We start from the raw sequence: 13,579 nt of genomic DNA, 5'->3' as shown, positions 1-13,579 counted from the left end.
TCGGAACTTGTATTCAGTGGTTGTCTATATGACTTGAGATTTTGGCATGGAAGATTATTTTCACATTCCAAGAATGAATATAGTTCTGTAGTTGGTGATGATATGTAGTTATGTACAGTACATCAGATGGAGACCAACCAACCCCAGTTCATAGACTCATATACAACATTTCCCGTTGGAAGTATGACAAGATAGTGGAGAGAAGAGAAAGATAGTCAAAAATATCAAGGTAGATCTGTCATTATTTTTTCTTTTTCGTTATTTTTGCTTTTTAACCTTGTTTCTTGAGTTTCAAGTCGTACTGAACTTCTCTGGTTGCCTTGTCATCTCCTTGCAGAGGCTTGAATTCAACCACAAGAGAGTGCTTAACAGCAAATACGGAGTCATTGGCAAGGTATTTGTCCTCGCTATCAAAGATCTGCGTGGTAATTGGTTTATAGTCCTTGTGTTGGGCCTGCATTCCAAGTCAGCCAATGCCACTTTTCTAGGACTTGTAGCGTGGTTATTTGACTTACAATCAAGTGAATGTGAGCTGGACGCATTGGGTGTCTATCAAGGAGTTGAAGTATCTTTCCAGCCGGGCCTTTGCGTTTGATAAGTTAGTAATGTTCATACGCGCGCTGATTACGAGCCAAGGAAGAGCCTACCGTCGTAAGGAATTGGGTATGGGGTTGGCCTTAGGCAGTAGAGGGAGTATTTTCCGTCCTTGTCTGTGGTGAATCTTCCTCGAAGGTTGCAATCTGCCTGCTCTGGATCTTGTTGCTCGTACAATCCGTTGGTGGATGCCTCCCAGACATCGATCACCACTCCCTCAATTGGCTCTCCGGTAACAGAGTCAACGACTCTGCCGTGCATATAGGTGACCTCGCCGCCCTCGGCAGGAGGGGTTTTGATAATGCTCGAGCCATTAGGATAGTGAGGAGCGTCGGTTCTGAAGAAAGGGCCGAGAATAGCGGTGGCTGTAGCGGCATCAGGTGCGTTAGCAGCGCGAGAGAAAGTAATTTCATCAACGAGACTGTATTGAAGTTAGCTATTTTGTATCCAAAAGGGGCCCGGAGGCGGACAGGAATGAGAAAGAGCAGACATACGATTCAAGACCCAAAACGTCGCATACTAGCTGTCCCTCGTTTCTCTTTTCGTTGCTCATCTGGCCGGCCCAGTTGACTAGGTTCACACCGGCCATCCATTCGTCAACGGTAAGTTCGACCTCGCGAGCGAAGTCATGGAGATGGCGGATGAGCGAGGTAATCACCTCTCGCATACGAGGGTCTGTCTTTGGACCTGTGGCATTGATGACATTTTGGGTGAAGTTGGGATCGAACTTGTCAACCATTTTGAACGGCTTTATTCGTATGAGTTGAAAGAGCGGCGGAAAGGAGTATTTCTCAAAAGACTGACGGAAGGAATTCAAGGTTGAGACGATGAAGATTTGAAGGATGCAACCTTCGCAGTGAGGAAGATATATGACCAGTCAGCCCTCATGTTCAAAAGGGCAGACGGAAGCGTCTTCTGCCGTTTGGGATCATGATGGCCTGAGATATCCTGGCGGCCGAAATTTCTCCCCTGCCCGGAACCCCACCATCCCTACCCCACAGTTCTCCAACACGACGGCGCGACTAGCTCCCGGGTGCCAAGATGAACTCGGGCCGGAATGCATTCTCATTGGCGGGTATGTATCAGAGAGAGCTTTGGTAGCTTGGCGTTAGCTCCGGGAAGCGGATTGGACTCTGATTGGCTCCGCTATTAGAGTTCCGTTTTCCTCCACATGGCGGATCCACACACCCGCCGGTTTCCGCTGATGGCAGAACTGGAGCAAAGGGGCGATGCACCAAATGCGGGGAGACACAACATGGCGGGGTAATGCGGATGGAGTAGGGTCGGCAGTATTGATTCCGTCGGGTAATATGTACTCTGTATTTATTCTCTGAAAGACGCTTTGATGTCTTTGAGCTCCATCTGTCATCGCCCAACCCATTCTCGCCCTCTCCATTGAATCTTTCTCTTGAGACTTCCTTGAAACCGTCATAATGCTCGGAAAGATCACTCTTGAGGACCACTTCAATACCCCAGAATTTGCCGAGAAGGCAAGATGGTGGGCTGGATTCTTCGCTACAGATCCTGATCGCCACGTTCGCGAAATTTGCGATCTCAACAACATTCGACTTCAGTATGCCGATGAGTACGGTGTTGGATACCATATCTTAAGCTATACTGCTCCTGGTATCCAGGACATCACCGATCCTGCCGAAGCACTGAGGGTCGCCAAATTTGTGAATGACTGGACGTATGAACAGATCAAGGACAAGCCAGACCGCTTTGGCTCTTTTGCCTGCCTTTCTATGCACGACCCAACCACCGCAGCCGCTGAATTGAGACGATGCGTTGAGAAATATGGCTTCAAGGGTGCCCTCGTGAACGATAACCAGATTGCTTCAGACGGAAAGTCGCTTATCTTCTATGATAAACCAGAGTGGGATGTCTTCTGGCAAACCTGCGTCGAGCTAGATGTTCCCTTCTATCTCCACCCCAAGCAGCCCACCGGCGTCGTCTATGATACCCTTTGGGCAGACCGCAAATGGCTCGTCGGTCCACCGCTTAGTTTCGCACAGGGCGTGTCCCTCCACCTCATGGGAATGGTGTCTAATGGCGTCTTCGACCGCAATCCTAAACTGCAGGTGATCATCGGTCATTTGGGAGAACATCTTCCTTTCGATCTGTGGCGTATTAACCACTGGTTCGAAGATATTAAGAAGCCGATTGGTATGCCTATTGAGAAGACCATCCGCGACTACTTCCGCGAAAACATCTGGATCACAACTTCCGGCCACTTCTCGACTCCAACTCTAAAATATTGCATCGAAGAGTTTGGCAATGCGGATAGGATTCTATTCAGTACGGATTATCCGTTTGAGAACTATAAAGACGCCTGCACGTGGTTTGATAATATCAAAGGCTTAGAAAAAGGACAGAAAGCTGCAATTGGAAGGGAGAATGCGAAGAAGCTCTTTAAATTGGGAGCGTATAAGGATAGTGAAGCGATAGTCGAGGATTGAATTGCTGCCCATGTAGTTATATGATAGAACATTATGATCTTAATGTATTAATCTGCTACCATTTAAGTGATTCTTTGTGAGGAGGGCAAGTGGGGTTAAATTCACTAATGTATGGTATAAAGTATGCAAAAGAATAAGGAATCCAAGGTCAAAAATAGGAAACAGAAAGATATAATCATGTAACTTTCCGGTATTCATAAATCATTGGATCGTAAGTCATTTTTCAGTGAATAAGCTCAGAACCCCGAACCGCACCCATACCTTGGATATGCAAAAAGAATTAGACGACCAAACTCCCCCTTGACACGCCGTCGCATAAACACAACATCCAACGGAAAGATATATACCAGGGGAAGAGTAAGCTGCTCATATTTGTGTGCTAGAATACCACCGCTCCCAGATTGGCGTTCCATCGGCGGTGTTTACTCTTAGCAGCGGTGGTCTTGGCTTGTTCTTTAACTGTTTTCCAAAAACATAGTGAGCACTCTGAGTATGGCCCAGCCACAAAACAGATGCACTTGCTTCGATGAGGAATAGATGACAAGAACTCACATTCTTCCCAGGTCAGGGGCTCCTTTGTAATTTCCTTGGCTTCCCTCCAATTATGCATGCACCATACAGCTACCAGGAAGTCCAGATATTCTTTATCCACGTTGGATCCGACCCTCAGTTCTATTTTTGGTGGTGATAATTCCACCTTTTTCTCTTTATCCCAAAGCCGCCGTGTTTCCATACCAATATTGTGATCACTGTTCTTGTCTCGCCATTCGTAAAGCTGGGTGTCAGAATCAGGGGGGCTAGTGGGACGAAGTATAAAGGAAGGCAAACCCCGCCCGCCAGCTGCCCAGCCCTGTCCGTTCCTGGTGATTTTCCTACTCATATATCCTTTCTTACCTGATATATACCGCAGCCCATCAATTTCGTATTTTGCCGGTCCGATATGTAATGACGGTGCATCTCGAAGAGCGAATACATCTCGCTTTACAACGGGACGAGAAAGACGAGCAGGGTTGCGATCAATTCGGGTCAGGAGGACCCCAGTGAGGTTCAGCTCATGGCCATCTAGTGCATGGCTAAGACTGTAGACTGGTTCTGGCCTTGAGAGCGAAGAGTAAATGAACTTTCCTTCAATAGTAAGAGTTATCGGCTCGTGATTCGTGATAGCATGCTCGGACGACTCTGTTGATAGATTAACCCCAATCGCTGTGTCATAGTCCGGGGGCGGCGCCAATGGGGCGGATGGCACATTGTATGCGGGTGGGATCTCTCTCGCCGCAGAATTACCCTGATTTTCATTCCAATGTGAAGTGGGGTCCATCGCGTGGGTCCTGCTTGCATGTAAACTTCAAGGCATAGAGCTGCGTTCGAGGAATCAGCCGCGGCTGGCACAAGGCAAAGCGATCTTGCAGCGTGACCTTGATGTGACTCACGGGTATAGAGCACGGTGACCGGGATGTCTGGTTTTGGAGAGGAAGGAGGAAGCCCTCTGTAGGAGAGAGACGGTATCGGATCGTCGTGGAACGTTGAGAATGCAGAATAATGTCGCACAAACACGCGACGACCTCAGATCGTAGAAAGACGGTGATGTGGCTGACTTATGACGTCACGTTGCTTTGGATGTTTTTTCAGCGCAATGGGCGCGATCTCTCGGAGGGACATGCGCTCTGCAGCATGGACAGTTGCATCGTGAGAGGTTGCCTAAGACCCCAGAAACGAAATGTGGGGATAATGTGGTAAGTGTCGCGAGGCGGCGTGTGGGCCGAAGTCGGCGCCATAGCGAGTTAGTTATATACGGAGTATATAACTTAGTTAGTTAGTTAACGAAGTACTCCGTAGTTAGTCTATTTTTAGAATAGATGAGTAACTTAACTAAGCTTAAACTCACCACCGAGGCGTGTATGTGTTGACAAACCACTCATTGACATCGAGGACCACAACCTCGATTCTCTCCAGCAACCTCTGCCCACCTTGCTTGAGCCATTAACAGGGCCTTGAGTTTACAAACATCCTAACGCTGCCATGACACTCTGGGAACCAACGACACGTTCTCTTGACAAGGATGCACTGCTCGCATGGACCTTTTTTCCCGCTGTCTTCGTATTTTAAGACATTTTTCGATCTATCAGGCGAACAATGATAGCGAACCCACAAAGACCGCTCCAGCCTGTCCAACCAATGGCGCGATGCTAGAGAACCCTGATCTTTTGACAGCATGGAATCAAATCAACCGGATAGGCGGATGAGAGAGATCGACGGTAGCAGACACTTTCCTCCGCAGGCTCGGATATATCTCCGAGCGGTCTATGAACGATTCTAGCAAGGTCCTCCCAGCGGAGTACTCCGCTTGGGCAAGTCTGCTTTGGGTTGATTCGGGATAAGATATGCAGGTCTCAAACCTGATCACGCTGCCGCTAATCAGGCACCCATCTGGCACATTGAGTGCCCGATACAGTCCCAGCCGCACATTCCATGTTCACAGGCCAGAATGGGATGGACTACACGGATACTGTCTACTGCATTCAGGCCTGGAGGGAAAAATCTGATCATTCAAACTTCGCAACGATCTCGTGCTGAAATTGCGCAGAGAAATGATCTCTTTTTTCTTGAGCTCCCAATATTGGTCCTCGTCTCAATGGTGGAACTGCTATTATGATATCCTATATTATTTTGTTTAACTTTGCTTAGACTTTCAATCGAGCCAGGACAGCGGACTCGGATCATTTCCACGGCAGGCTCTTCGACATCTATTGGCTGTGGATATAGCCTTGCCTTGCTTTGCAGGACGCACTTTGGGCTCAGTGAAGTCCTGAGAGAGGACAAAGACAAGCGACACCTGCTACATTGCTTGGTATTACGGAGTCTGGATAGTGTACAACGCGGGCACACATGCATTCCGGAGATATTAACCTCACCTCCAATCGGAGGGATATGGAATCCCGCCGAAGTACTCCGTACAAAGCTAGGAAAGGCATCGTATTCCGCTGTAGAGCTGAGAGGCAAACTCAAAATCACTAGCCGTGGCCATACTCAGGAAAGTGAGACATCCTATGTCAAGTAGGTTAATATCACCGGTTCAAAAGATATAAAGATGGCCTGAAATCCCACATTTCCCTACTGCTTTTTCCTATCAGGCCTCAAGAACATTAGCATCGCTCTATTTCTATCTACTCATACACGACAGGCAAAGCTTTAGCCAGTTTTAATACATAATGCATCTCAAAACGCTCCTTCTCGCTGCCTTCGCAGCCACAACTGCCCTTGCAGGCTCTGCCGGCAACGCTATTGTTGAAAACCATTGCCCATTCACAGTCTTTCTTTGGTCTGTTGGTGGCTCCATCGGTCCCAAGCATGTTCTGAAGCAAGGTGGCGTCTACAGCGAAAAAATTCACCGCGATCCCCAGAGCGGCGGTATTGCCATCAAGATTACCCGTGTTGACGATGGAATTTTCAACAACTCCCCACAGACCAACTTTGCATACAGCTTAACCGACCCGAGGGTCTTTTACGATCTGTCTGACGTCTTTGGCGATCCGTTCTCCGGCAGCAAAGTCCTCCTTGACCCAAGCGATCCCAATTGCGCGGACATCTGTTGGCCAGATGGCATTCCGCCTTCGGGAAGCCAGGTCCGCGACTGCAATGCGGGCACCGATCTGAAACTCACACTTTGTGCCTGAAGTTGTGAAGACTTCACTCCGTGACCAATGAGATCGGTTATCAAGGTATGTTTCGATCAGAGATACAGAGTACTCGCTTTGGTTATGGTTCTAAGTTGTCTTAGTGATTCGTTTCAAGATGAGATGTGTCTATGGCCTTTTCATTAGTAGTCGAGGTGCAGGGGGATGTGGCCTTGGGTGTCACCGTGGTTTTAATGTCAAATGTCAGCGTATCCATGTATATGTTGCGATTCCTTGCAGTAAATATATGGGTCTCTCTTTCACAGCGCTATTACATCTATATCTAGTACTATTTAGGGTTTATTTTAATTTATTTGAATATATTGCCATTCCCTATATCGTTCTGGATACGACTTCTTGCCTGCTGTGGACGTTAAAGTTATGCTGATACGTATAGATGTAGTCGGTAAGCCGAAGGGTTGGGATTTCGTGGGGAATGATGTAGTGACCGTGGAACGAACTACCGTTTGTCCATGTTCCGAAAATCTGTGCTCGTATTCTCAGTCTAACGTCCATGCATGAAGGGTAAACACCCAACCCCGCCAAAACTCCCTCGAGGAATTGCGGGTCAAAGAAAAGTAAAAGAAACGAGAACCAAAGGTGCCACGCCCGCTCATTCGAGCGGCGGTGGTTAAATGGGTCACACAAGACTTCCTCCGTGCATACGGAGTAGTCCGGATGGTAAATAGGCGACAAATTCGTATCCAACTTCCCTCGGGGGTCAAGAGATCTCGGTTTGACATGATCGGGTCAACTTTCGGAGCAGGTTAAATTTATTATTTCTGTGGGACAGATTGACGCCTGACTTGACTGCGCCATTTCGGAGTTGGGGTTCCTTTCCAATCAGGTGTGTTGAAGAAGAGAAGAAAAAATATCCTGCTAACAAATGTAAATGAAGATAATGAGCTTAAAGATTCATATTGGGTCTTAGTACTACGTAAATGGTTATTGACGTGGTATATAAATCGGCCATGGATTATATGGGTATCCTACTCCCTCTTCATTCAATAAGTTTGGTCAGATATTGAAATCCGAACTTTTTACATAATAACTTCATTGGCGACGTCCTATAGCCCCAAGTTAGCATATTGTAGGGTATTAATCGGAGAAACGGCGGATGATAGATACATACCCGCTTCAGCTCTTTGTAAGGAAGGCAGACGCAATTCTGCACTCGGACTTCATCACCAACACCGCATTCCTTGCCAAGAATTGTAATGCTCTGCACCTTGACCCCATTTTTTATAATGGAGGTGGAATGGCTGCCAGTTGGAATGGGTGTGCCTTCAACACGTGCCCATGCCCCAACTCGACTGCTCCATCCAATGATCGAATACAAAACGCACGCATCATGTTTGATTTCGGCATCTTCAAGAACAATGGATTCCTTAATTCGTGCACCTGCTCCAACCACCGCACGAGCACCAACGGAGACATTTGGTCCGAGTTTTGCGGTTGGATCGACGGTAGCAGTGGGGTGAATATAAACTGGTGGGACAATTGTAGCTGATGGGGCCGCTAGCTCCTCCGATCCGGACTGGAAAGCCTTTTGGAGGTAGAGAGCATTAGCTGGTACAGCGGAGCCGGCGGTCTTGATTTGACGCCAGAAATCTTTGGTTTCATGGACGAAGAAACGGTTGCTGTCTGCTAGATCGGGAAGAATATCCTGCTCAAGACGGAGGACCTCGCTCTTCTCGCCCTCGTCATCCTGCTCGGCGCCATAGGAGGATTCCAGGTGCTCAGAAGATGGGTAAGAGAACAAGCGGGGCCGGGCGGTGCGACGCTTAATCGCGCTTTTAATTGAAGGAAAGATGCATTCCGTGGCAAAGAGGTAGACACCACAATTGATCAAGTTTGAGATATGAGACTCAGGCTTCTCGACATAATGCAGAACACGCTTTGTATGGGCATCAGAGACGATGCAGCCAAAGTTTGTTGCCGTCTCGTTGCTGACTCGAGTACCCAGGATAACCGCCTCAGCATCCTTTTCTACAAACAACTTGAGCATTTCGACCAACGGGAACGAGCAGCAAACGTCTGCATTCAAGACGAAGAATCGTTCTGGGCGGCCCTTGAGGATCGCATCACGGAAGTGGTAGAGGCCACCTGCAGTACCCAATGCTCGGTATTCCCTCAAGTATTGAATTTTGAATTGTGGGAACTCCTTGAGAGAGTCCTTGATAAAATCACGGAAGACAGTCTCGTCGTAATATCCGATCAGAATAACTTCGCGGATATCGGGAATCTTGGTCACAGCCTTTAGAGCATGCCAGATGATCGGGTGGCCAGCAACTTCGAAGAGGGGCTGAAAAGACGCATTGCACAAAACATTAGCCAAACGAAACCAGGATACCACCTGGGAAGCGTGATTGTTTGTTTACGGTACCTTTGGCACGTCGAGAGAGAGGGGTCGAAATCTGGTTCCTCGGGATGGTCCTCCAACCTGCCAATTGAATTGTCAGTGGCTGTGAATATATAGGGCTTAGAGAGAGGGGAATATTATCCCACCAAGATGACAGCTTTTGTTGTTGAAGCCATATCTGTGTTGCGCTCTCGAAGGGGAACTTGCAGCATGGAAGTCGATCTGGAGGCGGAAAAAAGTGGTGACCGGTTTTTCTTTTCTTTCTTTCTTTCTTTCTTTCTTTCTTTCTTTCTTTCTTTCTTTTATTTTTTGCCTTCAATTACCTGTTGTCTTGTAATCGCAATGAATTAGCACCTTGGTTTCCACTCGGTCCTTGATTGTTCATGCACGATGAGTGGGGGCTGCGCTGGCAGCGAGAGGGCTCGACTGTTTCGTACCGCGATAGAAGAGGAGGGAAGGTTGAGGGCGGCTTGGGACCAATTCGCAATGCGATTTCAACTGTAAAGGAGCTCAACAGAGTCAGGACGGGAAGAGTTTACAAGCCGAGCAGCGAGAAGGTCCCAGTGAACTTGTTTTCCACCCCTTGTTTTGAAGCGGGCGATGGAGCTGCTGTTGAGTTGACCCCCTGGCGAGCTGACGAATGACGCCAGGACCACGTGTTCCGCCCACACGACAGCAGCCATCAACTTCACAGCGCCGCCATTGCCATCGACATCTCGTCTCGCCGGCGCTGCTCCAGCTACTATTCTCCTCTGTCTTCTTCCAGCAACATGGAAAACGTGGGCAGCTGGCAGACACCAGGTTTTACTTTAGTTAGTGTACTCTGACATGATTCTGGTTCTGAATTCTTCTGTGAATGTCATTGTATCCCTCTGGTTGCGCGTTCTGTTTGCTGCATGGACCCGACCCTGAGCGAATCTGATGCCTGATGGAACCGCTTATCAGACATGAAAGAACATCATGAAGCTGCAGGCTCCGCAGGATGGAAGAATGCCCGGAAATCTCCGGATTTCCAGGTTCCTTGATGTGTTCCTTTTCGGGCTGGAAACATAACACAGCCTAAACAAACACATCCTACCTCCTCTCTCAATTTTCTTTCTTTCTTTCTTTCTTCCTTTCCCCCCTCCCTTCTCTGCACACATATATTGTCTTCCGACCTTTTTTTTTTTTTTTTCCCCCTGTCATCTTCGTTCCAGGTTCTTTGGTCTGGAGCTGGCTGAGCCACGCCTGGGTGGATCAGTATCATCTCACAGCGGCCTTTCAAATTCGAAACTCGCTGCCTGGCGCGATCTTTTGATCTTGTCGCTCTCTTGATTCTATTTTGCCTGACGTGCAGCTCCAAAACCCCCGTCAGTCTCCAAACGACGTACATTTTCCTGTAGCTGCCGGCGTTCCCTTGATTACCTCTGCTCTCCTGTTGGTAGCGTGCATTGACTATCCTGGAAATTCACTATAACTGCTTATCCAGCAATATCTCGACCCCTCGCCCACACCTGGATTGGTCTTCATGATCGACCACGACTAGCTGCTCACAGGACTGCGAATTTTATCGGAGTTTCCCCGTACAAATTTTTGAGTTTCGCACCTGGACATCAGTCATGGAGTTACCTTCGTCTAACTTGGCACTTCGTGAAAGCACTCCCCGTAGGTTTCGACCCATTCCGTTCCAGGTATTGTGCTGTCATCTAATGTACTTCCAGATACAGTGCGAGAGGACTCCCCGGGCCTTGAGGCCACTAACAAATCTATTGACATCATGTCCCAGAGCATGAAAGTAATGGTCAAGAAAATACAGGACCTCAGGCACATTGGAGTCGAAAACAGCGGGCTTCCTCTCCCAAAAATCGTCGTTGTCGGCGACCAGAGCACCGGAAAAAGCTCGCTCATTGAAGGCATTAGTGAGATCAAAGTCCCGCGAAACGCCGGATGTTGTACTCGTTGCCCCATGGAAATAAACTTGTCTGAGTCCGATACCCCTTGGACTTGTCGTGTGTTGCTGATGAAGAAGTACATATATCTTCCGAAAAAATCAGCACCGACATCGCGCAATCCCCTGGGGCCATGGATTGAACAGGAACCTGAAGAGTTTCTGTTTGACACGCTGACCGATAAATCTATGCTACGGGATGTATTAATGTGGGCCCAACTAGCTACTCTTAACCCTGGAAGGTCTTACAAAGAGTTTATGCGGGAGGAAAACCACGAAACAGAGACCTATCTACAGGTGAAGTTCTCACCAAATGTGGTTCGTTTGGATATTTCAGCGCCCAAATTTCCAAATCTCTCCTTCTATGACTTGCCCGGCATTATCAACGTTGCCGAGGTAGACGAGGAAAAATATCTGGTTCCATTGGTTGAAAATTTGGCGAAAGAGTATATCAAAGCTGATAATACTATTGTCTTGTTGACAATGCCTATGACGGATGACGCGACGAACTCGAGTGCAGCCCGAATTATCAGAGAAGTACGCGGAGCTAGGGATAGGACACTTGGGGTTTTGACAAAGCCAGACCGGATCGATGCCGGATATGAGCAATGGCAGGAACTACTTAGTGGGGAAAAGTTCTTGCTTGGTCATGAATATTTTGTGGTTAAGAATAACTCTGATCCGATGGTGGATCACTCTCAAGCACGAGAGGAAGAGCAAATTTTTTTTGCCCATCCTCCATGGGCGGCAGAATTCGCAAAGTACAGCGACAGATTTGGCACAAGAAAGCTTCAGGCTGCCTTGTCAAGTCTGCTTCTCAAGCAAATACAAAGCAGTCTACCTCGGATCATCGATCAGATCAACAGCCGTGCTAGGCTTGTCGAAAAGGGACTATCTGCACTTCCGGCACCACCGTCTGCGAACGTTCCATATATTTTGTGCCAAAAATTAAATGTCTTTACGAACAACGTTCAAGCTCATATGAATGGTGGCTCCTCCGAACACCCGTTCCTCAAGGAATGGAGCAAGTTAGCATCCGCCTTTCAGGAATATCTTGTAAGATCTCGACCCACACTCAAGATTGTGGAAAATATTGAGATTAAGTTGCCTGGAAACGTGTCTTCTACGCCCGAGGACGACAACGACCTGTGTGAGATTACGGAATGGAAAACCCCATCGAAGCGGAAGCTTGCGAAAGGTGGCGAGCCCGATTTGGCGAAAAAATTGAAAGCTAGCTCTCCGCCTGAAAGGTTACCCGCAAGCGCGGGAGCTCCAGATGGCTATTTTGAAAAGTATTTTGGAGGTTTGCCCGGTCAGTATAGACAAATATTATTGCTTTTTGAAAGGTTAATTCGGTTGTTTTTAATACATGCTAATAATAGGCTGATAGCTCCGATACGGTCATTTACTCCCCAGCAGATACGTGATATTAATGCAGATACCTACGCTTCCGGTATACCTGGACTTGGAAACCCTCAGGCTGTCGAAACTATGAATCGTCTGAGCGTAGCTCATTGGTTGGACCCAATGCGAACCTTTTTGTCGGAGACGTACAACATGGTTTCTTGCGTTTTGATGCAGGAACTGGACAATGTTTTCGGACAATATCGGCAGACTGCACTCTACCCAGCTCTAAAAGCGGTAATCTTCGAGTTTCTTGAAGCGATACGTGGGGAGCACTATCGTCAAGCCGATGAAAACTATAATATTGAATGTTCCAAGCCTTTCACTCTTGCAACCGAAGCTTTCTCAAAGGTTCAGGATGAGGCCCTGGAAATGCTGTCTCGCAAACGCTTCCTCCTTCGCCGGCGAGAATATTTGGCACAACTTGAAGCTATTGGGAAGGCTTGTAACCCAAACACCATCACTCAAGCAGATTTGGGTACGGACAGTTTCATGAAGGAAATAGAGATCGCAGCGGTATCGCTTCTATATAGGATACTCTCTATAAATATGCGGCTAACTGTGATCAGGCTTCACGAGCGTACTACGATGTTGCAGGTTCCCGGTTTGTTGATGTGACATGCCAGGGCACTTACACCAAACTTTTCTTTCGTTGTCGCAACGAACTCCGCAACGTGATCGAGCAGAATTTAGGTATCTTGGGCGAAAATGGTACGTTGAGCACTTATCTATGTTATGATCCTACCTATGCTAAAGTAGAATGGTTCTTCAGCTTCCGAACGCTGCATGGAACTCATGGCTGAAGATGAAGAACGCCAACGACGCCGAGTCCAGCTTCGCAAAGAGAAGGAGAAGCTGGATAAAGCTCAGGAATGGCTCAGGGTTGCCGAGAAAAACGCTGGTACATTGGGTATTTCCGAGGGGCCTCTGAGCACCTTTACTTAGGGTCGGTTCTTTGAGGATAATTAGTTACCATGGAGTGATTTAGGATTATGAAAACAACTCAGAAAGCTGGAGGATTTTGCTTGACTGTGAGATATTTGCTCTCTAGGTTAGCACCCCAGTAAATTTGGCATAATTACTTGAGGTACTCTGTACCAAAATCAGATAATGAATTATGTGCTCCCGTACTTCAAGCTGCACCGCGTTGTGGTATTAC

At 47.7% G+C, this 13,579-nt stretch overlaps 6 protein-coding genes across 7 annotated transcripts; 3 read left to right on the top strand and 3 right to left on the bottom strand.

The window, feature by feature from the left end:
* Positions 1 to 43: 43 nt before the first annotated feature.
* CIMG_01300 (catechol dioxygenase) lies at positions 44 to 1,556 on the bottom strand. Its single transcript, XM_001247528.2, has 4 exons — positions 1,089 to 1,556; positions 648 to 1,015; positions 516 to 583; positions 44 to 454 (listed from the first exon to the last, which is right to left on the bottom strand). Exons 1-4 carry the CDS (start codon positions 1,331 to 1,333, stop codon positions 272 to 274), a joined length of 864 nt encoding a protein of 287 aa, XP_001247529.1. The 5' UTR covers positions 1,334 to 1,556; the 3' UTR covers positions 44 to 271.
* Positions 1,557 to 2,027: 471 nt separating this feature from the next.
* Positions 2,028 to 3,053, top strand: CIMG_01301 (amidohydrolase; the record flags this gene model as incomplete). Its single annotated transcript, XM_001247529.1, has 1 exon — positions 2,028 to 3,053. One exon carries the CDS (start codon positions 2,028 to 2,030, stop codon positions 3,051 to 3,053), a length of 1,026 nt encoding a protein of 341 aa, XP_001247530.1.
* A 207-nt stretch (positions 3,054 to 3,260) lies between these two features.
* On the bottom strand, positions 3,261 to 4,776 carry CIMG_01302 (uncharacterized protein). The gene is made up of 3 exons (XM_001247530.2): positions 4,484 to 4,776; positions 3,606 to 4,411; positions 3,261 to 3,512 (listed from the first exon to the last, which is right to left on the bottom strand). Exons 2-3 carry the CDS (start codon positions 4,369 to 4,371, stop codon positions 3,433 to 3,435), a joined length of 846 nt encoding a protein of 281 aa, XP_001247531.1. The 5' UTR covers positions 4,372 to 4,411; positions 4,484 to 4,776; the 3' UTR covers positions 3,261 to 3,432.
* Positions 4,777 to 5,569: 793 nt separating this feature from the next.
* On the top strand, positions 5,570 to 7,045 carry CIMG_01303 (BYS1 domain-containing protein). Its single transcript, XM_001247531.2, has 2 exons — positions 5,570 to 6,772; positions 6,832 to 7,045. The coding sequence occupies exon 1, from the start codon at positions 6,263 to 6,265 to the stop codon at positions 6,725 to 6,727; it is 465 nt and encodes a 154-aa protein (XP_001247532.1). The 5' UTR covers positions 5,570 to 6,262; the 3' UTR covers positions 6,728 to 6,772; positions 6,832 to 7,045.
* A 587-nt stretch (positions 7,046 to 7,632) lies between these two features.
* On the bottom strand, positions 7,633 to 9,663 carry CIMG_01304 (the record flags this gene model as incomplete). Of its 2 annotated transcripts, XM_004445764.1 has the most annotated exons (5): positions 9,527 to 9,663; positions 9,236 to 9,412; positions 9,114 to 9,170; positions 7,860 to 9,032; positions 7,633 to 7,794 (listed from the first exon to the last, which is right to left on the bottom strand). In XM_004445764.1, exons 2-5 carry the CDS (start codon positions 9,299 to 9,301, stop codon positions 7,768 to 7,770), a joined length of 1,323 nt encoding a protein of 440 aa, XP_004445821.1. In that variant the 5' UTR covers positions 9,302 to 9,412; positions 9,527 to 9,663. The 2 variants fall into 2 exon arrangements, with proteins under 2 accessions (XP_004445821.1, XP_004445820.1); XM_004445763.1 differs by having other exon boundaries at positions 7,728 to 9,032.
* Positions 9,664 to 9,848: 185 nt separating this feature from the next.
* Positions 9,849 to 13,549, top strand: CIMG_01306 (dynamin family protein). The gene is made up of 5 exons (XM_001247534.2): positions 9,849 to 10,733; positions 10,790 to 12,328; positions 12,407 to 12,936; positions 12,990 to 13,131; positions 13,193 to 13,549. The coding sequence occupies exons 1-5, from the start codon at positions 10,688 to 10,690 to the stop codon at positions 13,363 to 13,365; spliced, it is 2,430 nt and encodes an 809-aa protein (XP_001247535.2). The 5' UTR covers positions 9,849 to 10,687; the 3' UTR covers positions 13,366 to 13,549.
* The last annotated feature ends 30 nt before the right edge of the window (positions 13,550 to 13,579 follow it).

This window comes from Coccidioides immitis, assembly GCF_000149335.2.
Source record: "Coccidioides immitis RS genomic scaffold supercont3.1, whole genome shotgun sequence".
NCBI lineage: Eukaryota > Fungi > Ascomycota > Eurotiomycetes > Onygenales > Onygenaceae > Coccidioides > Coccidioides immitis.
This window is presented reverse-complemented; position numbering and strand designations above follow the sequence as displayed.